This window comes from Sitophilus oryzae, unplaced genomic scaffold (genome assembly GCF_002938485.1).
Source record: "Sitophilus oryzae breed Bouriz unplaced genomic scaffold, Soryzae_2.0 scaffold_47_pilon_pilon, whole genome shotgun sequence".
Lineage (NCBI taxonomy): Eukaryota > Metazoa > Arthropoda > Insecta > Coleoptera > Curculionidae > Sitophilus > Sitophilus oryzae.
The window spans coordinates 23,110-50,655 of record NW_022147062.1 but is presented as its reverse complement, the minus strand read 5'-3'; the positions used below and the strand labels follow the sequence as shown (position 1 = coordinate 50,655).

Genomic DNA, 27,546 nt, shown 5'->3' with positions numbered 1-27,546 from the left:
AGAATGGCAACATTGCATAGTGCTTCAAATAAAAATACTATACTATATGCAGAATGCAGAATTTTATGTTGTACTCAATTATGTACAGAAAAACAGGGGTAGCAATTTAAAAAAAAACTTCTAACTTTATTATTACTTTTCATGGGACATCCTGTATACAAGGTGGTCCGAATTGTATTCCGGAAACTTCGGCAGCATATTCTGCAGATAAAAATAATTAAAACATTTCTTATAAATGTATGTCCTAAAATGCTTAGTTTCGGAGATACAGGGTGTAGAAGTTTCATTTTTATTTCGATTTTTTCCAAATAATTTATGAAGGAACGTAAATATTTGGATGAAAATTGGTGTCTGGGAGTTTTTTCACATGAGAAATTTGATTCTGATGTCAATATGACTCCTACTTGTAGAGGGCGCCACCTACATATTTTTTAACAGGTTTCAATAATGACATGTATTTCCATTCTAAATATCTTGAGAACGGTTGCTCGTAGCGATTTTTACCAAGAGACATTTTTCACGTAAAAAGTCACAAGAATGTATATTTTTTCATTCAGTAGTTTTATACAGGTACAGAAGAAAAGTTATTACTCTTCAAAAGAGTTAAAACACATGTAGGTGGTGCCCTTTACAAATAGTAGATATATTGACATCAAAATCAAGTTTCTCATGTCAAAAAACTTCCAGACACCAATTTTCATCCAAATATTGACGTTACTTCAGAAATTATTTGGAAAAAATTGAAGTAAAAATGAAACTTCTACACCCTGTATCTCCGAAACTAAGCATTTTAGGACATACATTTATACGAACTTTATTACTTATTTTTATCTGCAGAATATGCTACCGAAGTTTACGGAATATAGTTCGGACCACCCTGTATAGCCATGCAACATTATTTATATAAACATTTTTTCATTTCTTCGACAGCAACGACGATATTGGACTTCCTCTCTCTAATGAGCCACCCTGTATGTTTATCTCTCTCAGCATAGAGCGTCCGACTTTGGAAAACTAAGCTTTAGCTATTTAAATATATCTCATCGTGCTACAAACTACGAAGTACTTTGTCAATTCTCTGCATTGCTTTTAGAACAGTCTTGATTAGATTTAATTCTTTTTACAACTATACAGACTGGACCGCGCACAATGCGCAGCAAGTCGATGATCTCGTTAGTGTTCATGTGATCCACGCTCTCATCGTTCACCTGAAAATACAAGGAAAAAATTAGATATTAAGCCAAAGATGTAGAGGTGCGGAGAATGAGCATGAATGTGTGCAGAAATTCTGAAGGTACGTCCATGGTGCACCGGCTTTCCGTTTTCCGGTAGCCGGCTTAAGGAGGGCACGCACTAAATGGGTATCGGCGCGAGCGAGCGGCACGTAATTTTCAGTTTACGTTGAAATAAATGTAAGCCCGCGCACCGCACTAGATCGGTGCGCTTCGAGCTATCGGCGCCATTCGAGCTATCGGCGCCATCAGGCGAAATCAGAGAATGCATGGGAGGGGGACAAATAGTCTACGCCGAGCGACTCTTTTTAGTGGAGCGGTTTTACATTAAACATGTCCGATGAATTATTAATCGAAAGTGTACGAGACCATATCATACTTAATATGCGGTTTTTTATAAAAATTTCTTACAAGCACGTAACCTATATTGTTTACTACACTTATTCAATAACTGAATTAGAAAACCTTCCGATTAAACCCATTTATTTCTCATCTCGTTTTGATTATCTCACATTATTTTGAAAATCGAATTTAAATATCGTCAAAAAACCTATCATATTATTTAATTTTTGGTTTGTTTTGACGTTAGTAATAACAGCTGATAAATAATCATCCTATGTTACTATGATGATCGCTCCGTAAAAGGTACAAATAGAGAAAATAATATTTATGTTTGAATAAAATATTTGTACATATATCTACCGTATGATAGAAAAAATCGGCGTCCAGTTGGATGGGAAATGACGATTGATGACATTTCCTATATAAATTTACATATAAAATGGCACCGACCTTCATTTCATGGTCATCGCTGATGCCGTTCCTTTTCGATAATACGGTACTATAAAAACTATTTATATTTTTTCTTTTTCAATTTTCTTTGACTTTTTTATTATATTTTAAGTTTTCAAAATCTTGGTTTTAAGTCAGTAGTGAATAAAACGAAACTTGTGTTTACATTTTGTTTAATGATTGACGTTTCGACTAATTTTAGTTCGGTCTTCTTTAGAATCTATAATATACAATACAATTTTATCACTAACAATGTGTTTAATATATAATTTTTTCTTACCACAAACGTAGAAAATTATTTATACGTATATTATAGATTCTGAAGAAGGCCGAATTAAAATTGGTCGAAACGTCAATCATTAAACAAAATGTAAACACAAGTTTCGTTTTATTTACTACTGACTTAAAACAAAGATTTTAAAAACTTAAAATAAAAGCGATATATAAATGTTTGTAATGACACTTATTTAGATTAAAAAACTAGAAATAAAAGTTTTATTTGACTATTTTTCATATCTAGCTTTGTTTTTAAAGAACAAATTAAACCCTTTTGAGTTATACCAAATTTGTTAAAATCGGTTAAGCTAAGAGTCATGTAGTATATTTTATCCCCATCTTCCACTCTATTTCACTAATTTTATGTGGTTTGTTAAGATCTAAATTTATTAATGTGTGTTTGGTTATATCTAAATAATATTAATTTCATCATAAAGCATAAAATATAAAAAGTTACATAAAAATATAAATAGTAATAATACTTTATAATTTTTTGAAATGCCGAATGAATTTGACTAAATTGGAATAAACTCCTCCTCGTCTATGCTCAAATTTATGCTGGTGACGTACTCTCGACCGTCGATCGTGCGACTCCAGTGCGCGGCTACAATCGACTTTCCGACCGGTCGTGTCGGTCGCGCCTCTCTTATCGCTTTGTGAACCTGCGCCATTGAAGCAGGTATACTCTGTTTTTTTTTCTCAGGTAAGATTTCGACAGACGATGACAGAAAAAAAGCAGATGACGTCCCATACCAATCTATTTATTTTACTAAAAAAAGTTTCTAATATTTTTTAAGTTAACTATGGATGGATTTAAATATAAATCTGCCATACGTCGTCTCTTGCTGTTTTTAACCAGTTTTATTGGTTTATTTCAAAAAGGACAGATCATATTTCAATTTGATTGGTTTGACGGAACGATGAACGTAAGACGGACGCCGATGCGTATGAACTCGCCTTTAGATTTTTGAGGCTTGCCAAATTATACTTAGGTTATAATTTTGTGCCAATTTATGTCAAATACCCTGCATTTTGATTCGTGTTATTACGTGTGTTTTGTGTCTTTTGAAGTCAAGTGGAGGAAAAATCGAGGGAAAATTATCTGTAGACCCAGAGCACAGTTTATAGTTTTAAATAAGTGCATCTCGTATATGGTACAAGGATCGTACTAAACATATATACTAAAAACTGGAGTAGCTCTAAAATATCGACATCACACGATAGGTAAATAATGGATTTTAGTATTGCGGAAAAAAATGTCAAAAGGTACTGGTTTAAAAAAATTAAAATTAAAGTTAATTAATCAACTTTTAAGGTATAAAATTTGGTAAGTGTCATTATTAATAAAATAGTTTGTTTTATTTATGTTGTTTTATTTATTCCTGTAGAATATTACAAATTTGTATTTGTACATAAAGTTATACTGATAAATATAATAATAAATGCGGTAAGTTTCTTGAAACTTGAAAGTAAGAAATAATTCTTTTTTATATCTTTTTGGTATGTGGTGTTTTGTTCTTGTTTGTTTTGTATTAACACATACCGTTTTTTTAAATAAAATAACTCTATTACATTTTTTCAGTTTTATACAGTTTCTTTTCACAATATTTTGAAGTAATCACTTATCAGTCAAATTTTAAATATATTAATTTCCTGCTATGCGTTTCAGTTGTACCAACTTGTTTCTTTGTAAAATAAAATAAACTACTTTGAAATTAAAATGACAGACACATGTATCACTGTCAAGGATCTTGTCGGTGGACACACTGTACATTTGTTCCTCTATTTTGCACCGCTAGTCTGCCGTGATAAAGCGAGAAGCGGGAAGCCGGTGCACTATGGACGTACCCTAAGCCAGGATTATGTAAGTACATATTCCTTTTCATGTTGAACACTATATTTTTATTGAAACATAGTGGGAGTAATGTTTTACGTTGAAAATGATGTAGAATTTGCAAATATGTAATAAACTCATATCATTTAAATTTTCAACATGACAAAGAAATGCCAAAGAAATTTACCTTTATTATCCTATCACCAGGCCTGATGCGTCCATCTTTGGCAGCCACAGAGTCAGCGTGGACAGCGCTGACATACGTCACTCCCGCAGCGCCTTGCAAACTAAAGCCAAGCCTGCTGTTCCAACCCCTATTCAGTTCAATGGCAAGAATCTGCGTAAAAATATATTTTTTTAAATTATTTGCAAAATTAGGTGCTTACGTACAAAAAGTAACTTGTACAGTTATTGTAAAATACTCCGGCCGTCAATAATTTATTCAACTTTATGATATTGTCATTGATACATTTTTGAAGTATTGAAGTCTAAAACATTTTTTTTCGTGTCATGAAATATTCAATTAAAGAGAAAGTCATCACAACCATGATGAAAATTATATTTTGTCGAAAATAGCTACCAACAAAAGTTGATTGGTAGCCTGATCTAATCAAATACTTTAAAAAGTTCCATTAAATGTTTTTTTTTAAATTAATAAATGAGCCAAAAAAACGATACCCTTAAAAGTTATATGGGGTTTACTCTTTGATTGTAGTTGTAGAAATTTGAATTGACAAAGAAATAATTATTGTTCTAAACGTCCTACCTCGTAATCTTCCTTCATTGGTGTCATTTTGTCACCATCCACCTTCATTTCAGGCCGTCTTTCAGTATCTTTCTTCAAAATTCCTTTCTTCCTCTTGATGGTATCCGTTTCTTCATCCTTATGCGTGTTTTGGCTGCTTTTGGAAGTGCTACTGCTGCTCCGCGCATCAGTCTCGACGCATGGAGGATGCGCAGATTGGTAGGCAGGGTTTTTGTAACTGTAAACAGGACAAATTTATGTAGAAATATCTACAAGAATATAAACAACGCATCAATGCTTGTATTATAGCGGGTGTTGCATCGTCGGACGGGACATAGGAAATCCCATGTAAATTTTAATGGGGTCAATTATTGGCTTCCCTAATTATTTTTACAGAATAATTCTATTTAGGTTTATTGAAGAGCACTAAAACCCACATTCAAAAGAATAACTTTAGATATTTTTGATTAGCTCGTTTACGAGTTATCACCGATTTCTTTTTAAATATTTCTCCTTTCTTATGGCCCTGTATTTACTTATGAGCACCAGTCAAGGTAAAAGATAACTGTCATATGAAGTTGTCATTTCAGAAATTTGTCTATTTAGTGCTTTATTATTATTATTAAAAACTCATACCTACATCGAAAATATTAGTCACGAATTACACTACCGAAGAAAAAGTATTGATGATTAAATGGTATTATCAAGGAAATAGTTATTAAAAGATGTCGGACATGTTTGCTGCTCTGTATCCGAATAGACCGATACCTGGAAAATCTACAATCGCAAGGAATATCCAGAGATTTGAGAACAAAGGTACCCTAATAATTAACTGCAGATGTGAAGCAAGACAGGAACAAAGACAAGATGCAAGAAATGATACCGACTTGGAAGTTTTATTGTGCGTGGAAGAGAACGATGGAAAGATCAGCACAAGGAAACTTGAGGATGAAATAGGAATAGATCACACTACAGCGTTTCGAATTTTGAAACGACATAAATACTACTCCTTCAAATATGTCTGACGTTACTTCAACATAGTTGTCTAATTAGTCCAGCTTTAACCACTAATCATTTTGTGTCAGTTAAAACAAAAAAAATTCTGAGGAACAGAAAACCTTAATAATATTTTGAAGATATATAAATTCCCCATTGAACACCAGAAAAATATACTGGGTGTTCCATTTAAAATAAAGGAGTAACTTGCTTTTAAAAGTGTCTTAAAACTGTATAACTTTTCGGGTCAAATTTCAATTTGGTTTAGCATACAATGGTTACTGTAATTAAATATCAGACAATACAAGGTCAATTAAAATTTAGATGTTATCGAAATTTAAAATTTACTCCTCATTTTCACAAAATGTGAAATAAATCAAAATTCTTAGATTTTAGGTATATGCCTCTTTAATAAAACTCATCTTTATTTTTTTCCTAGAATCCGAAAATCAATTAATATATAGCGTGTTCGATTAGAAAAAACACGAATTTGATGTGTAACTTTTTTTGGGGAAACTCTATATAATTCTATATATTTTTATAAAATGCTTTCAGTTAACCTACATATGCTGCCAAAATTTAATTTCGATATAAACTACCGTTCTCCTTGGAGCTTCTGTGACCTATGGGAGGCGCCACCCTGTATATAGGTAGAGTGTTTAGTACAAATGGTATATTACCTGAAGGTACTTGAGGTTCCTTCGAGTGGAATGTGAGGCATGCTGGCAGGTTCAGAGGGAAAACTGGCTTTATTTTCTAACTCTATATGACTTCCATCATCGACACCTGCAAAAAAATATTTATTACAATTCACATCAAGACATTTACAAAATACTTTAAACATAATTATAAAACGCTTCAACTAGACTTAACTTACCAAGGTTATAGGCTAAATTTGGAGCATCCAAAACTTCCGGATCCAAATTATTCAATTCATACGCGTTATGAGCCAGCGAAAAATTGAACCTCGGCTTCCTAGTAGCTACCGGAGTCTGATTTGGGTTGTACAGATCCAAAGAACTGGGCCTACAACAAGAACTACAGCTAAAATTCTTCGATATCCTTCAAAACCAAACCAATCTATACCTTGAAGGCCTGTCCATATCCTCACTATCGATACTAAACAACGAATTGTAGGCGTCCTCTTCGAAATGAGCGGCGCACTTGAGCAAACCTTCGTGGAACTGTTCCTCTGGAATGAGGTACTTGATGCCGGAAGAGGAGGAGTCCTGGGACGCGTCACTGGGACAGTTGTGACGCCTTAGTCTTCTGGGTGAGGAGGACCTGTGACCTGGAGGTTCTTGGAGGTTGCTGGGTAGGAGTTTTCGTACTGCGATATCGTTCAGCATGTCCACAGCTTCTTGCCTGTAACAAAAAATAAATCTAGTAGAATTATTGTTCCATTTTAAGTGAAGATTTTTATTATTTGATCATCAAATGGTAATATGGGAGGAATTCTTTAAAATAGCTTATAGAAGATTATAATACACTGATAAAAAAGATAGATTTGAACTAAAGTCGTCATCGTTCTTGAAAAAAAAAATTAGTGGCAGGAGAATTTATTTTAGCGCAAAAGAAAATATTTTGCCTGAAGAAAAACTCTCTTATCTCAAGAAAACTTGTTCTCTTGAAAAATTCGAAAATTTCTCTTGAATCTATTTTCATTTAACCAAGTGCAAGTTACTTTGTTTTAAGATAATAACAAAAATATGTATAGACTTCTCTTAGATCAAAATAAATTTTAGTTGAGTCAATGTATTCGCTATTGGTTTAAGAAAGGTGTCTCTTTAATCAAGAAATGTCCCTTTTCAATCAAGAATTTATGCATGAATCAAAGAGACTATTGTTCCTGTAGCAAGAACTTCTTTGCATATTAATTTTGGGTCAAGAGTGAAATACTTTGGACAGATAGATTCTTCTATTCTCTAAAGTAATGTTTTAAAGCTTATGAAAAGATAGTTAATGCTTTGGGCAAAGACACGTCGTTCTTGGCCCTATTGAAAAGCGCCAATCTTTTGGGTCAAAGTCATATTCATTTCAACTGAGAGATCCTTTTTTCAGTGTATACACACTTTATTATCAATATTTGTTACATTTGTAGCTGCTTTTTTATCTGCCTTACATGCCCAAGCTTGCAAAACTGTTTTTTAGTCACGATTAATAAAATTAAAATAAAAATTAAATTAATAAATTATACATATATTTTACCTAAATTATTATTAGATATTATTGCTATTAGTTATTATTACTATTAGTCCAACCTACAACAATTTCAAATAAAAAATTATGGTATTTAAGATAATTACAAAAAAAAACTAATTTTAAGAAGTTTTAACATCCTGTATCTCTAAAACTATAAAAGTACTTGGAGGAAAATTATAATAAATCGAAAAAATATTACGACTTTAACACCCTGTAGCTAGAAAACAAAGCAGAATCGGACCTATGTTGATATGAAAAATAAATCTTATTTTTACGTGAGGAATCTCCCCACGAGAGATGGCACATGTTTTCTGAAACACCCTGTATGTGGCAAATTTGTATTTTTTTATGATATAGTATTGAGCAACTTCCATTTCTATCAGTCATTTGTCATCATCTATAACCAATAATCTGTAGATTTTCTGTCCTGCGGTAAGACGTCTATTTGATAAAATCACTTAATATTTCTGAAACAGTTAAAGATAGGTATAGGACATTATATATAAAATATGTCTAGAATTTCCCGAGGAATCCAAAAATCGAATAATATATAGGGTATTATATTTAAAATAAAAAAGTTGGTATTGGTAACTATTACACAACACACCCTGTATAAAAAGTTTTTACTGAAAAAAATGCGCAATTAAAAACACTAATCGACGTGTCCGCGGTTTTTTTTTGAAAACACCTCCGTTTATTTATTATTAATTTTATTCTATTTAACTTATACACAAACTGTATATATTTAATATTACTGTTTATAAAAAGATACACAAAACTATTTTTAACAATATTCCTATATAAAATTTGTAGGATTCCTTTAAAAATATTAAATAGCATAAAAATTAAAAAAAATGCTTCAGTAAATCATTTCATTAACGTCTGATTCAAGCTTTAAATTGCTGAGAAAAATTAGTCTAGATTCGCCTTTAGCTTTTCCGTTTACTAGACACGGCGCGCGCTTGGGTAAAATTTCGAAAAGTTGGCCGTGCGCGCTGGGCTGTCAAGATCAACAGAAAAAAAGACGTTCTGAAGTAAAAAATATACTAAATTATGTCGTGTTTGTATTATTTTGTGCAATTATTTGTTCAAATAGTGCTGTTTTGTACTGTGTGTTGTTTTAAAAAGTGTTTTACACGAGTGTTAATAGAACTTTTGTGTCAAGCTATAACAGTTTTGCTGAAACTTAATGTAAGTAACGATATTTTATATACATATATGTCCACGTTTATTTTTTGAGTGTTCCATACAGGCCTGAATAGCTAAGATGACTTCAAATACTGATAGAAACGTGTACAGGGTGTCTTATTTTCGTTTTTTTTATGGGTTTCTCGTTTATGTGTAGAAATACAAAGATCACTGTGCTACAATTTTATGAAACTATAAAGATACTATAAATGGATTTGTCCTACCCCCCTTGGTTCCTGAAATACAGAGCGAACTTGAAAATTTTGCATTTTTCGACCCTCTTCGTATCTCGGTTATCTTATAACTTATAGAAAGGGTGAAAACTTTGTCCCATAGAGTTTTTCACGTAGAGTCCAGTGGCATATGTAAAAGAGGGGCAACACTGTGCCGGTCAAGCTTAACCACGTGATTAAAATTTTAATTGGTGTTTTTCAAAAATAAGGTAACAAATGCATTATTTAACTTGTTTCTCTTCTGGTGTACGAGATTCCTGTAGCGTGCATTTTTATATGAGACACCTTGTATACACGTCTGTTAAATTGTTTGCTATTCTCCTATTGTTCCCGGAAACATGTAATGTATATTTATAAGAACAATAAAAGAAATAACCCAGCGACAGCGAAAATAAAAAAACACGCTACAAAAGGGGAGTGGAAAATGAAAAACCGTCAAAAATTCTCGGGCAACGAGATGCTCTGAAATGCGGGCCAGCTACACACATCACTAATTTACAAAAGAGGTAGCTATATAGCAACGCCATATTGCACACCAGAATCCGCACTGAAATTTATTACTAGGGATGTGCTGTTTTCAGGTGAAACATCGATATACTGGGCGTTTTTCAAAAGTGTATATAACTTTTTATTTTTTCAGATAAAAAAACGAAAATTGGTATGTTAGAACATAACATAATATTTCGTACAGTTTCGAAAAATCTGGTCATTGATTAATCACGATCATGCTTAAAGCGCTTGACGTAAAAGCTGATTTTTGGAAAACGGATTGACTCTCAGGGTGTAGAGGTTCGATAAGAAGGGATTTTTCAAAACTCGACCTAAGGGGTGAAACCACCCCTCAAATATTAGAATATTTTTTTAATTTAAAACCGGTGAGTTTTTCGAAAAAACTCTTAAACACGTATATTTTATTTTGTTGTTTTACATATTTTAAGACTTTTTTTAAAAATATACAAGGTGTTTCATAAAATATGACCATTGAGTAATCACGATTCTGCTTAAACTGCTTGACGTTTAAAGCTGATTTTTGGCAAACGGATTGACTGTGGGGTGTAGAGGTTCGATAAGGAGGGGTTTCTCGAATCTCAAATTCCAAGAGGGCGAAAACGCCCCTTAAATATTACAATATTTCTTATTTAAAAAACGGTTAGTCTTTCTGGAAAACGCATAATTTATATCGTTTTTTTACATATTTTGAAATTTTTTAAAAAATCGTACAGGGTGTTCCAAAAAGTTGGGTAGTTGATTAACCACGATTCTGCTTAAACTGCTTGACGTAAAAAACTACCCCTCAAATATTACCAAGTTATATAATAATATCGCCATATTGTTTTTTCTCATGCTGACATAAATGTGAGAAAATGTTATCCAGTTTGTATGTTAATGGAAATTCTTGCTTTGCTTTATCATCACCATTACAAATGATTAATTCGACGCGAACGAAGTCGCGGGTACACGCTAGTATATCAATAATTATGAAAAAAAAACTCTATCGCAATTTCGATATATCGATAGTTCCAGGACATCCCTATCATTGCAGCAATATAATCCGACGGTGCAGGATAATACTGCTTTGCAAATTTCAATTATCAGGTCGAAATTTATGTTCTTTCGAACGAATGGCATATTCACACGTCCTCAATCAGACAAAGATACAGAGCAGATCTATTCCTGGTGTACATTGTTCGTTTCCAAATTAATAGAAGACCGTATAAAGGACCTTTGAAACTTTTGAGTTTAAAATTTAATGAAAAATCATGTTTTCACCATTAAATATCGAAAAAAACATGATTTTGTGAACAAAAAGTGACATAAAATGCTTAGGTTTTATTTTTGATGGCAAATGATCTGAAAAAATAAAATATCTTGCGATTTCCGTTAAAAAAAACTATACTTTTATATATATTTTCAAGTAATTTTTTTATTACATTTTTATAGTTACCCTGTATGTATATGTATTTATTAAGTTAACAATAGCAAATTATGTTCTCTTTTGATAGAAGATCGAGATAAATAATTAATTAAAAAATTAAGATATTATTTGGTTAATTTTAAAACTGTATTATTGTATTAGTTTATTGTTATGTATTATAAAATTGTAGCAATTAAAGTACTGACCTCAAGTTAGCCTTTCTTGAAAACGAAGCCCTAGGAGTGGTCTCTGTGGGGCTCAATGTAGCTACTGGAGTTTGCGCTGAGTCCCTGTATAGCTTTAATTTAACTTTATCTCCACACTGACGCAGATACTGTACGGCTTGTTCGTGGCTCATTGGTGATATCTCTACCTCATTTACCTGAAGAATAAAGAAAATAATGTAATGTTAATATTAAAAAAAATAATATTAATAGTACTGAGTATGTGGCTGGTTCTTTGCGAAACATCGTTGAAATAGTGTTAGTAATATATGTAGGTGGCGCCCCCTACAAGTAGGAGTCATACTGACCTCTAAATCAAATTTCCCTAATCAAAAAACACCCAGACACATCCCCTGTATCTCCGAAACGAAGCACTTTAGGACATAAATTTATACGAAATTTTTACTTATTTTTATCTGCAGAATATGGTGCCGAAGTTTCCCGAATACAATTCGGACCACCCTGTATATTAATGTTTCCACTGAGGTCAGAGAATTTTCAAAAAGAGATTAATATTATTAAACAAATCGCCATGCGCCATCAACAATGGATATAAGTAGTGTTCCCTTATTGATAATATGATAAAAGAAGAAATACTGGTATAATAATATTAATCTACGACAATGTCATTATGACACATGTAACATTGTCATTTGGATGTCATTATGGCTTTCATAATAGAGCTATTATGAATTCCAGAATATCACGCAAATTTTAAAATAAGAAACAAGCAAAAAAAGGTACCTAAATACGATTATTTATTGTAAACATTAATTATATCAGTACAATTGGTTAAATTAATTCCAGACGATGACAGGTGAGTTGAATTTTTAGAAAGTAAATTTATTTCCTGAGCGCTTGAACTTGTTGAAGATCCATAATTGCCAGAAATGTTACCCAAAATATTACATGACACTTTTTTTCTTATTTTCTTTGGAATTTTCTATATAGCACCTGATAATTTTGAATTTTAATTTTTATGAGGATATCTCTGATATTTTAAATTAAATCAAATCTCTTTGGATCGTCCCTCGTGTCGCGTCGTAGATTAAATTTTGAATGATACACATTCGATACGAACTTTTTAATGAAACTTGTGTAACTAACTAACTTAACGTTACACGTGTTTCATTATGATGTTCGTATCGAACTTGTATCATTAATAACAATAACTATAATGTTCTTACTGCGATGATCTTGTCTCCTGCTTTGATTCTGCCATCAGTTAGGGCTGGCTCTCTGACTAAGGCTCTGACGTAGTGACCTAGGGCACTGTCATCCTCCTTTCTAAGGGTGAATCCCAACGAACCTTGGATTTTCGTAAGTGTTATCTCGAATTCCTGGAAAAAAATGGATAGCAATAAGTAGGGGTGAGAATTGTATCTAATAAATCTATAGTGAGGGATAACAGGAAAAGATTAATAGATATTTATAAATTACTAGCTGATCCGGACTGCCCAATAGTAAAGTGATGTGAAATTAGAGTATTTTGCCAATCTTGTGATATGGATGACTGACTGCATGGAATAATTGAAACCTATCGATTTGACAGTTGATATTTGTTCTCTGTATTTTTGTTTACATTCCGATTGAAGTATTTTCTGTATATTTCAATATCCTTTCTAGATTTGAATATACATGTCTTGAATTTGAATATACAGGGTGGTCCGAACTGTATTCCCGAAACTTCGAAGCATATTCTGCCAGATAAAAATAAGTAAAAAAGTTCGTATAAATGTATATACTAAAATGTTTAGTTTTGGAGATACAAAGTGTAGAAGTTTTAATTTTATTTCGATATTTTCCAAATAATCTCTGAAGTAACGTCAATATTTGGATAAAAATTGGGAGAAAATTGGTGTCTGGGAGTTATCTGACATGACAAATTTGATTTTGATGTCAATATAGCTCCTCTATTTGTAGGGGGCGCTTCCTACATATATGTTTTGACTGTTTTAAAGAGTAATAACTTTTCTTCTGTACCTTTATAAAATTACTGAGTGAAAAAATATACATTTCCGTGATTTTCTTCGTAAAAATGTCTCTTGTTAAAAATTGCTACGAGCAACCGTTCTCAAGATATTTAGAATGAAAATAGTCAATACTTTACATTATTGACAAAAAATAAACTTGTCGAGTAGATAGTTATTTGACTGAAATGATAAATTTGGGAACTTTTTGTTTTTTTAAATTAATCACAAATTTTTCTTCGAAAAAATTATTAGCGATTTTTACTAGGAGACCTGTTTTACGTAAAAAACGTCGTAAATGTTTATTTTTTTTACTCAGTAGTTTTATACAGGTACGGATAAAAAGTTATTACTCTTTAAACCAGTTAAAAAATATGTAGGTGGCGCACTCTACAAGAAGGAGTCATATTGACATCAAAATCGAATTTATCATGTCAAAAAACTCCCAGTCTCCATTTTTCATCCAAATACTGACGATACTTCAGAAATTACTTGGAAAAAATCGAAATAAAAATGAAACGTCTGCACCCTGTATCTCCGAAACTAAGAGAGAATATGCTGCCGAAGTTTCCGGAATATAGTTCGGACCACCCTGTATGTTGTTTAGTATGGCACTGATTTGTAGTGGACTTTAATGATTACAACTTAGCTGTAAGCGTGAGTGACGTGAGCTGTCAATTGCAGAAAATGTCGGAGTTCCATACCTAATTTACATAAAACTTAATTTTCTGTATAATTTTTGTGACTTACTTAGTTACTCTGCTGTTTCAACAAATCAGAGATATATGTATAGATGGTGTAAATAACTCCACTTTATTCTTTGAACCATAGACTATGTGGTATAGACTAGACAGTAAAAATCGTACACCCTGTATATACAAATATAATTTAAGAATCGCCGAATGTCGAGTAGAATTCATCACTCCGTCGATCTTTTTCTTATCGATTTTCCATTTTTTCTTTTTCTTGACAGCTCAATTCCCTTTATACACGCTTGATAAAGACCGCTAGGCATCTACATTCGCATGTATTTGGGTCAGAGCTATTTCTACCCTTGTGTGCGATGCGGGGGACTTACACGCACTCCGTAATGGATTATCGCGGGCATTCGCCTTACAAGAATATTAAAAAATACTAAAAAATCTCAAAAAGTAGGCTAAATGGCGTTTTTACAAGAGATAAAAATTGTAGTAAATACTAGAAGGACTATTTTACAAAAAAAATGGCGCCGGGAAGCACGTATAGCCGCCCATACTAAAATATGTTAATAAAAAGTTAATAGGCAGTTCTTTTAGTTCCAAAGTAAAGGATTTTTTTTCAATTTTTTTTATCTCAAAAACTGCGACTTTGATTTTGATGTTATTACAAATTTTGTTGCAAATATTATTCCTAATCTTAATTTGAAAACTGCGTTTCGCTAGCTACTGTAATTTTGCAGTAACGATTTTTTAAAATTTTTAACCCCCTCCCATACCCCCTTACCAACCCCCCATCCCCACCAAAAACTAATGGCCAGATTCTCGGGTGCCACAGTATTTTTGTGCCAAATTTGGTTAAAATTGGTTCAGCGGTTTTTGAGTTATCGTGTTACAGACGGACAGACAGACGGACAGACAGACGGACAGACAGACGGACAGACAGACGGACAGACAGACAGACGGACAGACAGACAGACGGACAGACAGACGGACGGACAGACAGACGGACAGACAGACAGACGGACAGACAGACGGACAGACAGACGGACAGACAGACGGACAGACAGACGGACAGACAGACGGACAGACAGACAGACAGACACTATGAAAATATTTTGTATTTAGGTTATTTATGACCCAAATAACTCATTTTGAGTGAAATTATAAAAACTTTTTTTTAAAAGACTTATATATTTTTTTAGCAGACCATACCTATTGGTATGGTCTGCTAAAAATATTTAGGTGACACCCTCTACAAGTAGAAGTGATATTGACATCAAAATCTAATTTCTCATGCCAAAAAACTCCCAGTCACCAATTTTTATCCAAATATTGACGTTACTTCATAAATTAATTGGAAAAAATCGAAATAAAAATGAAACTTCTACACCCTGTATCTCCGAAACTAAGCATTTTAGGACATACATTTATATGAACTTTTTTACTTATTTTAGAGCTAAACAGAGATATATTTACCACTTTTTTTTCTGTTTAAACGAAGTTCAAAGAATATTTCCATCCTTAGGAGGTACGAAGTTAGTCGCGACAGTTAATTTTTAAATATTTTGACTCACCCCGTGGTAGTACTCGTCTTCGGGAGTAGTCCCATAACAATTCCCCGCCAAATTCAGACTATTCGGTGGTTCCCGGCGTGTGGGGGGAGGCGGGGGCACCTCAGAAATGGGACTCACGCAGTTTAGGACATCGGGAGGGGGCCGACATACCCTGAGCTCCACCTGGTTGGAGGCCGTGCGTAAAACATCTAAGGCTTCCTGAAAAGAAAACAGATCATCAATAACAGTTATTTTTTATACACCGACCGAAAAGATTAATTCACGAGGACGATAATGCAATTTTATCGTCATGTATAAAACAATATTTTTTTCCATAGCCAGTTACGTTTGAAAAAATATTCAGAAATTATTATTTCAAGGAATTTATTACGAGTGGAAAAAAATATTGTGCTGGGTTGGCGTTGGTTTCTATGTAATTTGACAAATAAATAAATCTGTCTCTTTAGTTGTCAGTTTTGAGTCAATATTTTTTAATTCTCTTTCGTGTCGATTGCTGATTGAATTGGAGCCAGAAATGACTCAAAAAAAAAGTAAATTACCAACAGATATTCAGATATTCATTCAAACGCCATATCCAAACTATAGCCCGTCTAGAAAGTATCCGGAATTTTATATTTTTCCTAATTTTAATGTATTTTTTTCTGTAACTCTCTAAGACAACCAGGGGCGCAACTAGACACCGACTTTTGGGGGGGCTCAAGCCCTGAAACGAGTGTATTTGCACGGCTAGGTATTTATTTTTAAGGTAATATTGGTTTGATGATAATACCAGTTTTAAAGAAACAGTAATTTTTTGTTCATATTTTTTCCAAACCACCCTTTTCTATAGGAGATAGACGACAACTAATGTCGATCTCTGGAGCTCAATTTTTATCAAAAACATGATAGCGAAAACCGCACATCGATATCTGTTACCGTTTCGGAGATACGGGTTGTTTTTCAAAAATGTGCATTTTCAACAAATCGGTCTAACTTTTTTGCTATGAAAAATTTTGAATTTTTATGAAAACATTTCCAAAGTACCTTTTTACGTAGAATTTAATGGTTTAAGTATAATTTTTTTAAATTTAATAATTTAAAAATTATCAAAAGAAAAATTTATTTTTTATTTGGGACACGCTGTATATTTTTGAAAAGAATTTGAAATTACCGTTCCAAAAATATAGCACACTTAATATTTTGTTCTACTCCCCTTCGAAATAGAGAATTTTTAAAAGTTCGCCACTTTTAACTTGTAGGCTTTGTGCCCCTTATTGATGATCTGTCTCTAATGGAACTCGAAAACATATTTTTCAGCAAAACGAGGCATCGCCTCAGAACGCTGAAGTTATTATCAAATTTTTGCAGCCAATTTCGAGAATGATAGAATAGCTAACCAAGATTCCAGCCGTTGGCCGTCGAGGCTGCCGGACTTAGCGCCTATGGATTTTTCTGTTTGCGGAAGAATAAAGGTTCTTATTTTCAAATTACCCGTATAAACTAGACAAGAATTATTATAAGTACTTAGAGGTTATGTGAGGGTATCTTTCACACCCTCTGAGTTAATGAATTCCGCGAGAAATGTTCAAAAACGGTCCCGCCTGTCCATAACAGAAGACGGTCGACATATCGAACATCTGTAGCAAAATATCATGTCTTGGTTTGTTATTTATTTTTATAGTTTTTAGTTTAAATAGTTTATAGTTTAAATTGTTATAAAATTCTGCATCATCTCTCATTGCAAATATTATTTTCGCTTTAATTGCTGCTCACAGCAAGCATTTTTTTGCATTAGAGTCGGCACGGTTCAAAGTGGGTGATTTTTTAAAACTCTATATCTCGAGTTACTATAACATTTAATCTAAGGACATTTTTAGATTAGGAATTTCAAACTCAAAAACTTAAAACTGATATTCTACCTATTAGTCTTTATTATATTCTAGGACATTAGTCTTTAGCAGAATCACCGATAACATAGTAATTTATGTAACATAGTTTATTATGTTAGCTATGGTAGAATACACTAACAATCTTTGTAGAATACACTAACTTAACCTAAGAACATATTTGTATTTTTTTTTGAAACGTTACAATAGTACCTATTCATTTTTGCGACGTGATATAAAAAAGTAATTTTAAGATCTAGGCATAAAAGTACCTTTATGCCTAGCAGTACGAATATATATTATTAAATTGACATAAAGTGTCAAATTCAACGAGTGTAACCATAGTTTCTCTATATATAATTACCTACGAGGTACTACTTTTAAATTTTTTTATATTATATGGCAACATTTAAAATTGTTTAAAAAATTACTCGTGACGTTAGAAAAAAAATTGCATATTCTATTTGGAATAAAAATGTCTTTGTGTACCTCGCCTGAAATGTCAAAACGTACGCTAGGGAGGGCTAATTTTGGGCGTGGGTGGGCTAAGCCCCCCCCTAGCCCTCCTCCTAGTTGCGCCACTGAAGATAACAGTAATCCATCACGTAGGTTGTGCCGATAGTAGGTTATGATTTGGAAGTCAGCGAAAATGAATGGTATGTCCAGAAACCGTCCGCATGTCACTGAAAAGACAAGGCTACATAACAAGGAAGCCAAAAAAAATCCCTGCAATAACACCTCTACAAAGGCAGCGAAGAATGGGTTTTTGTCAACGTTTTCAAGAAGATAATTTTAATAATGTTTTTATTTGTGACGAAAGTTGTTTCCAGCTTGGTGGAAACCACCTAAATATCCTATCAAAAGAAAATGATACCGTTCAAGTTTCAAAATGTCCGACTAAAATAATGGTTTGGGGAGCAATATCTCAGCGTGGTGCTACACCTCTGTATATAGTCGATGGAACTGTTAATAGTGCAAAATATTGTAATATTTTAAATGGTTTTCTGCTTGAAACGGCTCATGTTTTATATCCAGAGGGGTGGCCTTTTCAGCAGGATAATGCAAGATGCCATACGTCTGCCTATACTCAAGCTTGAATGCAAGAACACCATTTGGCAACAATTTCATAGCCACCAGCTTCACCAGACCTTAGTCCCATTGAAAACATATGGGAATTGAAGTGGGACGAACAGCTCTACGAAATAAACAAGATTTGATTCGCTCAGTTTTACAGGCCTGGACTACCGCCACTGAACATTATGGTGTGGACCTAGTTTCGGGTGTACCTGGACGTTTGTTAAGCGTTTGGAGTTAAATGGAGGTTGTACAAGTAAATAAAATTAATAATTTGTTATAATTGTTTTAACTCAAGTCCTAAAAATATATATCGATAATTGTAATTTTGCTTTCTTTTTTCCGGATACTTTCTAGACGGACTATACTTCCATTTAAATCCTGAATAACGAATACAAAAATTTTCAAAAATGGAAGCAATTAAAAAACGTGCGAGAAGAAATAAAGTTTTTAACCTATCCTCGCTGTTAAAGTATCATTTAATATACCCTTGCTTTTAAAGTACTATTTTACCTACTATTTTTGATAGATATAAGGCAATTTTAACAGTTGATATGGAAAAAAAAATGATTTAAATCAAAAAATAATTAAGTTTTCTGTGAGCTTGCAGCTCTGCCAAAGACAATGTCAGTTGGTGCTTTTCGAAGAAAACAACCCGATTACCAAATCAAATTAAATTTTCTTCTCAAAATTCAGCAGAATTAAGAGCTCATAAATCCTGTACAGGACCGAGGAAATCGAAAACGTCTCTCAATCTCCATAAGGGATGAGAATTAATTTTAATCGGCACTTAGAGAGCGTTAAATTATAAATGCGTCACGCTGCGGCAGGGGAGGGGGGAGTACCCCGTGCTTTTTAGCAGGGCAGAAATTAGGGGAGACCGGTCGCAGCTTCATTGGAAACAAGTTTCGAAAGTTTGAGCAGTCGTTAAAGAGAGAATTAAGTCTTGCCTTGTTTAATTTGGAGGAAAATTGTTGAAGAACGGCGGAAAATGGAGCCGAATTTCGCAGTTTTCCCGGTATTATTTAGGTTTAATATGGTAATGGGTTGGAGACTTAATGTTTAAGCATTTATTTTTCTTCAGGGTGTCCTACTACTATAAGAATGGCTTTCGGCTGTATCTCGGAAAATATTAGCTGTATGACCTGCGGAAAAAAATATTCTAATTAATATACAGGGTGTTTCAAAACAAATGCGAAAAACTTCAGGGGGTGATTCCTTGTTCAAAATAAAGGGTAGTTTGCTTCATAAACGTTGGGTCAAAAGTCAACCATTAGGGAGATATCGTGGTACAAAGATGGCGGAAAAATACTGTTTTTATTTTTTATCTTGATAACGAAAAGAGATAGACTAATGACATTTCATGGAAGCATTACTGTTATGAAAACACACTTTCTGGTAATTTTTCACTTTTTTAAAATGAGTGGAAGGGGTTGAAATAAACTACCCCTATCATTCTTGTTAACGAAATTTAAAGAAAAATCTTATCAAACACATGCAAAAAAATTAATTTGGATAGTTTAGTTTGTTTAGAAACTTTTTTATCTCTTGTGGTTTTTTGATAAAACTCACCGATTTGAAATTAAAAAATAAAATGTAAAGCATTACATGTCAGGACAAAAAAACATTTTTAAATTAAGAATCTAGTGATAATAATGATAATAATAATAATCTAAATAATAACGTATTGGCAGTAGAGTAATGGTAAAATAAAATAATATTAGAAACATCCTAAAAAGTGACAGCGGCCGATTAGATTTTTTCCTAAAAAAATTACAGCAGCCCCCTAGATTCTTTATCTAAAAATGTTTTTTGTCCTGACATGTAATGCTTTACATTTTATTTTTTAATTTCAAATCGGTGAGTTTTATCAAAAAAACCACAAGAGATAAAAAAGTTTCTAAACAAACTAAGCTATCCAAATTAATTTTTTTGCATGTGTTTGATAAGATTTTCCTTTAAATTTCGTTAACAAGAATTATAGGGGTAGTTTATTTCAACCCCTTCCACTCATTTTAAAAAAAGTGAAAAAATTACCAGAAAGTATGTTTTCATAATAGTAATGCTTCCATAAAATTTCATTAGTCTATCTCTTTTCGTTTTCAAGATAAAAAATAAAAATATTATTTTTCCGCCATCTTTGTACCGCCATATCTCCCCAATGGTTGACTTTTAACCCAACGTTTATAAAGCAAACTACCCTTTATTTTGGACAAGGAATCACCCCCTGAAGTTTCTCGCATTTGTTTTGACAAACACCATGTATATTCGAAGAATTTTAAATTTTTTAGCCGCAGATACCTACTATATAACAGTGTCTTTTTTAAAGTTCAGCCCACCAATAATTTGCAATCTTGTTTGATATATACAAAGTGGGTTAAAACTAAATGTTGTTGTACGTATCTTATGATAGATCTTTGAAACATATTTTTTCTCTCCATTTTTCAAATACCTCCAAATCCAAAGTTCTTTCTTAAATTCCATTGGATTTCTTCTGTGTTTTCATTCCTCTAAATGTAATCTACTACCTATGTTGCCATATTATCAAGATATTATATTTTTTAACTGATTTTTTTATATTTACCCCTAAAAATATGTGTACTTATTTAAGACTCATCCTCTATATCAATTGTTTTTATAAAATTAAAAAGAAAAATGGAGGTGACTGAAATCAGATTCAATCTTCACCAAAGTGAGAGGAGTTCGCAAACAGAATAAATTATAACTTTACACCATAGTAGCGTTTAATAACTAGAGAACATAATTAATAGAGATCGATGAGCTAGCTCCTCGCGTAAGTGTGCAGCCAGAGGCTCAATTTATTATTCATCTTTTATAAACACGACCATAAAAACCGCCCAGTCACTGTCCTGTTTATTATTTTTATCTGCACACGATCGGTCAATTTAATATACAAGATGGTCTGGTATAAGAATGGGCGATAATGGACTTTGCCTATCGATAAGTTATCGCAATTCATCCATCGATATATTATAATTATCGATATACCGATAGGTATGTATACAGGGTACTCCGAATTGCATTCCGGAAACTTCGGCAGTATATTCTACAGATAAAAATAAGTAAAAAAGTTTGTATAAATGTATGTCCGAAAATGCATAGTTTCGGAGATACAGGGTGCAGAAGTTTCATTTTTATTTCGAGTTTTTCCAAATAATTTCTGAAGTATCGTCAATAGTTGGATGAAAATTGGTATTTGGGAGTTTTTTGACATGAGAAATTTGATTTTGATGTCAATATGATTCCTACTTGTAGAGGGCGCCTTTTACATATTTTTTAACTGGTTTGACGAGTAATAACTTTTCATCCGTACCTGTATAAAACTACTGAGTAAAAAAATATACATTTACGACGTTTTTTACATAAAAAAATCTTTTAATAAAAATCGCTATGAGTATTGGTTCTCGCGATATTTGGAATCGAAATTATCAAAACCCTATTACCATTGACATAAATTAAACATGTTCACTAAATAGTTTTTAGACTGAAATCATAAATTTGAAATGTTTTTGTACCAAACTATCTCCGAAACTAAGCACTTTAAAACATACATTTATACAAACTTTTTTACTGGTTTTTATCTGCAGAATATGCTGCCGAAGTTGGAATACAGTTCGGACCACCCTGTATATCGAGGAATCGATAATTTTGACGTAACCTATTGTTATTCAATATATCGATAGTTATCGATATATCGGAGAAAATCCATTCCTAATTGAAACTATCTAGATTGTTGTATTATGAAATTTTAGGGAATAATGATTTAGAGAAAATAAAAATATAGTATATCGTATTTTATACAGGGTGTCCCAGAAATAAGTACAGATATTTAACTAGTAGTATATTCCAACCCCGAAACACGCCAGTGAGGTTATTTTCGCGAAAAAAATTTGAAAATTTGGAATTTTTTGAAAACGGTAAAGAGAAAATATGTTTCTTTTATCGAGATCTATCACCTCTCAAAATATCTGTACTTATTTCTGGGACACCCTGTATAATAATTACAAAATGTCCAGCTAGTATTCAGTTTTTAAACGGGTAAATAAAAATTATACGCACAAAATAAATTTTAAAATATCGATATATCTATGGATATATTAATATTTCGATTGTTATTGACATATCGATAACTATCAATAACAGATACTTATGGAAATGATATAAAAATCGATAGGTGACGATAAATATCGATAGTTATCGATATATCGGGAAAACTCCCATCCCTAGTATATTATACACAGAATATTTAAATGAATGATGGAGAAATTGACTAGAACTAAGACAGAAAAAAGTCGAAAAATGGCTAATTTTTGGCTATTTTTTTCCTTATTTTCAAGTCTCTTAGAAAAATAGTAAACACAGTCATAAAATTACGAAAATGTCACCATTTATGGGAAATTTTACACTGATTTAGAATATATAAAGAGATTTAGAATATGTAAATTTGTCCGAGAACACAAATAATCCATAACCTATTTTATCCTTCTTAAACCTTAACCAGACCAGATTACTAACAAATAAGCCGCCCTATCGATCAAAGGAAAACGGACGTAATCCCTACTCCTTCGCCTCCCTATTTAACCCCCTTTACCCTTACACCGTGATTTTCCCACCCCCCAGTACTAGTAATCCTCTAGTTATACCCTTACACCACCTCCAATTGGGGAAATGAATGCAGAAACCGCGCTATCGACCCACATTATCCCCGCAACTCCTTTAAACGGCGCTGCAACAACCTGGTCGGCGTACTTTTACCCCTGGTTCTCCTGTTTCGGCAAAAATTCGTAATTCGCTGCAGGCTAGCGTGTTTGAGGGGGTGGGGAGTGTATTGGGGGCCGTTTTAATGGGAAATAGGCTAGAATTAGGAGGTTGTTTGTATTGGAGACTAGTGAAGACTGATTATAGATATGTAGAAATCGTTAAAAGTTGAATCATTTGAGTCATTATACATTGAGTCATTGAGTCATTATACATTATACAGACGTCTAAATTATTACCAAATTAAATTTTAAAAAAATAAAAGTAAAGTAGACGAGTTGGCTGAAAAAAAGTAGCCGTGGCAACATTGCGATTTCCTTATACAGGGTGAATCTTAAATAAGTGCAAATATTTTGAGTTATTTCACTTTGAACATTTAAAAAAAAAATATTTTTTTGCTTAAATTTTGAGAACCACTGAATCTTTTCTGGGTTTTCTTTCTTGTAAATTTAATCTACCGTCTAATGTTGCCAAGTGATGAAGATATTGTTTTTTTTAACTAAAAATTTAAACAAATTTTCAAAAAATTCCAAATTTTCAAAAAAAAATCGCGAAAAAAACCCATAGACGTATTTCTGGAGTAGAAATATACTACACCTAAAAATATTTGATAAACATGTATACAGTATGTCCCTGGATTGTCTTTATAAGTTCATAATTGATTGATTTATTATACGTAACGTGTATTATATACAGTATATCCCCGGATCTGTCTTTACAAATAATATGTAAATAATAAAACCTTTTTATTATTTACATATTGAGAAAAATGCATTCTTCATAAAAATGTTCCTTGTTCTAAAATGGTTAATCCCATTTATATACTTTTCCAAATTTCCATATAGTTTTAGAGAAAATTAAAAAAAATAGCCTTAAAAATCAAAACGCGTTTCCATGGTACTATAATTTCGTTTCCATTAATTGATAGAATTTTAATTAACGTCATATTTTTGCTGTTTTAAAATATTAAATAAGCAAAAATAAATATTTATTTCAATGCAACGGAAAGGGAGATAAAAGAGTATAATGAAAAATATACGAAATAATATACATGTAGGTACCGATTTCTTTCGAAAATCGACAACTATGATACTATAAACCCTTCCCCGACACAAACGGTACATTGTGAAACAGGAAATTGTAGAGAGAAACAAGCCCTATACCATAGGATACAACATTTTAATGAACAGTGTTTTCCATAAAATCAATAAAATGAAAAATATACGAAATAATATACATGTACTGATTTCTTTCGAAAATCGACAACTATGAAACTATGAACCCTTCCCGGACACAAACGGTACATTGCGATACAGGAAATTGTTGAGAGAAACAAGCCCTATAACATAGGATACAACATTTTAATGAACAGTGCTTTCCATACAATCAATAAAATGAAAAAATACGAAATAATATTATACATGTACTGATTTCTTTCGAAAATCGACAACTATGACACTATGATCCCTTCCCCGACACAAACGGAACATTGTGAAACAGGAAATTGTAGAGAGAAACAAGCCCTATAACATAGGATACAACATTTTAATGAACAGTGCTTTACATAAAGTCAATAAAATGAAAAATATACATGTACTGTATATTATTATATATTTCGTATAGATAAAGAGTAGTTATCGAAAAATGTGATGCTTTAAGAACAGCAAAAATATGACGTTAATCAAAATTAATAATAACCATCTATCAAAGAATGAAATCGAAATTATATTACCATAGAAACGCTTTTTGACTTTTTGATTTTTAGGAAAAAATTCAACCATATTTTCATGTTTTTTTTTATTTTCCCTAAAACGGTATGGAAATTTGGAAAAAGATAAACGAGATTAACCATTTTAGAACAAGCAAATTTTTTTATGAAAAATTAATTTTTCTCAAAATGTAAATAATAAAAAAGTTTTTCCGCTTGTATAGACAATCCGGGGACATACTGTATATTTATGTAATTAACTTACAACAAAGTTTCATGCACAAATATTTTTTTAACTTTTCAAATTCTTTTTTCATCATCAGCTGATTTTTTTATTCTTTACATGCATCATTCCTTCAAAAAATTTACTCTAAAAAAATCATAATATTAATCTTTTTTTCTCTCTGTAACCTGCCCACCCTAACCAAAGATTAATAGTCGTTTTAAAATTACGACAAGACCAAAATGACACAGTTTAGAAGTGTGAGCGAGATGCTGAGCAGAAAAAAAATCAGGAAAGGCCTAAAATGACAAAGTACCTTCCTCTGAAGGGACAGGCAAAAAACCGGTGTTAAAATTTTGTCACTGACAAACTGTAAAAATTAGATGAGAAAATATAGGGTTGGTGTAAGTTACCCTTTTTCCCTTAGTTACTTCGTAAAGGTTAGAGGATTTTGTGGGTGAATAAGAAAATAATAAGGGATGAACACCCTTTTTTATGAGTATACAGGGTGTTTCAAAAACATTTGCCGTCTCTCGTGGGGAGATTCTAATTATCTAATAATATTATACTATTCTAAAAAGTGTTTTACGTTTAAAAATATTCAGAAATTATTATCATGAATTTATTACGAGTAGAAAAATATTGTACTGGGTTGAAGTTGGTTTCTATGCAATTTGACAAATAAATAAAGCTGTCTCTTTAGTTGTCGTTTTGAGCTTCAATATTTTTTAATTCTCAAAGATTGTTGATTGAATTGGAGCCAGAAATGGCTCAAAGCGAAATAAGTAAATTACCCACAGATAACAGGTTGAGGCGACAAACGCCATATCCAAACTACTTCATTTAAATCCCGAATAACTTATGAAAAGGAATACAAAAAGTTTCAAAATGGAAGCAATTAAAAAACGTGCGAGAAGAAATAAAGTTTTTAACCTATACTCGCTGTTAAAGTATCATTAATCTACCCCTGCGGTTAAAGTACTATTTCATCTACTATTTTTGATAGATATAAGGCAATTTTTTATCAGTTGCTATGGAAAAAAAAACTGTTGATTTAAATCATTGCACCACGGGTTAAAGGTTAAACTCTTCATTTTTTTTTTCCATTAGCGGTTTACTCTTTTAAAGGTATTTGGTATCATGTATAAGTAATTGCGTCAGCGTACATATCAAACGATACGTTTACGTATACGTCTTTCTTAAGTATAAGATTCGTATTGGCGATCACTAGTACTTACGTAATTTGTTAGGCCTGTGAGGGGCACACCGTTGGCCTCCAGCAGGAGGTCCCCCACGTTGAGCAGGCCGCAGGACGAGGCCGGTTGGTGGGGAAACAGCCTCTTAATTCTGACCAATCCCGGCCAAGAGCCCGCGCTGTCCACGCCGCCGGTGACGCTGAGGCCTAGACCTCGCGTGCCTTTGGCCAGTTTGACAGAAAAAGTACTTGAAACAGAAAAAAATTATTTAACATAAAAATAAACCAGAAATATAATGTGTGATATAGAATTGAAATACAGAGTTGTTCACGCTCTACTACAGGGATCTGTATTACCAGAAATCAATGAAGAATTACGACTGTATTACGTTGCTTACATTGGTTATAGTTGTTCGTGCTGGCAACTGTTACTTTTGGGTCGGCATTTCATGTGGGAAGTAAATCGCATAGGAATCTTTATTAAGTCGGAGTGAGAGAAACGAGACGCGCGACGCGCGACGGTGTGTTGTTGCGGCGTTGCCGATACGCCTTCCCTATCAAGTAAAGTAAAATCACGATCGCAAACCGCTTATTTTTAAAAAAGACTTTTTTCAAGAGATAACTAGATAAAATCATTAGACATGTTTCTGAGCATCTGAAATGGAATTATAAGGATATCGTTAAGGTGTCGTTTTTTTATAACGAGAAAAGGTCAGTAATCGCGATAATTTAAAAATTCAACTTTTAACACAAGAACTTTAACACAAGGCCATAACTCAAGAACCACTTTTAGTATTGAAACTTTTTTTGTTTTCAAGATCGG

The 27,546-nt window shown here is 32.6% G+C and overlaps 1 protein-coding gene across 1 annotated transcript; it reads right to left on the bottom strand.

Annotated features, from left to right (window-relative positions):
- Positions 1-903: 903 nt before the first annotated feature.
- Positions 904-26,967, bottom strand: LOC115886277. The gene is made up of 10 exons (XM_030905368.1): positions 26,767-26,967; positions 15,880-16,077; positions 12,825-12,977; positions 11,620-11,795; positions 6,962-7,240; positions 6,753-6,901; positions 6,556-6,661; positions 4,901-5,117; positions 4,322-4,471; positions 904-1,208 (listed from the first exon to the last, which is right to left on the bottom strand). Exons 4-10 carry the CDS (start codon positions 11,769-11,771, stop codon positions 1,071-1,073), a joined length of 1,191 nt encoding a protein of 396 aa, XP_030761228.1. The 5' UTR covers positions 11,772-11,795; positions 12,825-12,977; positions 15,880-16,077; positions 26,767-26,967; the 3' UTR covers positions 904-1,070.
- Positions 26,968-27,546: the final 579 nt, after the last annotated feature.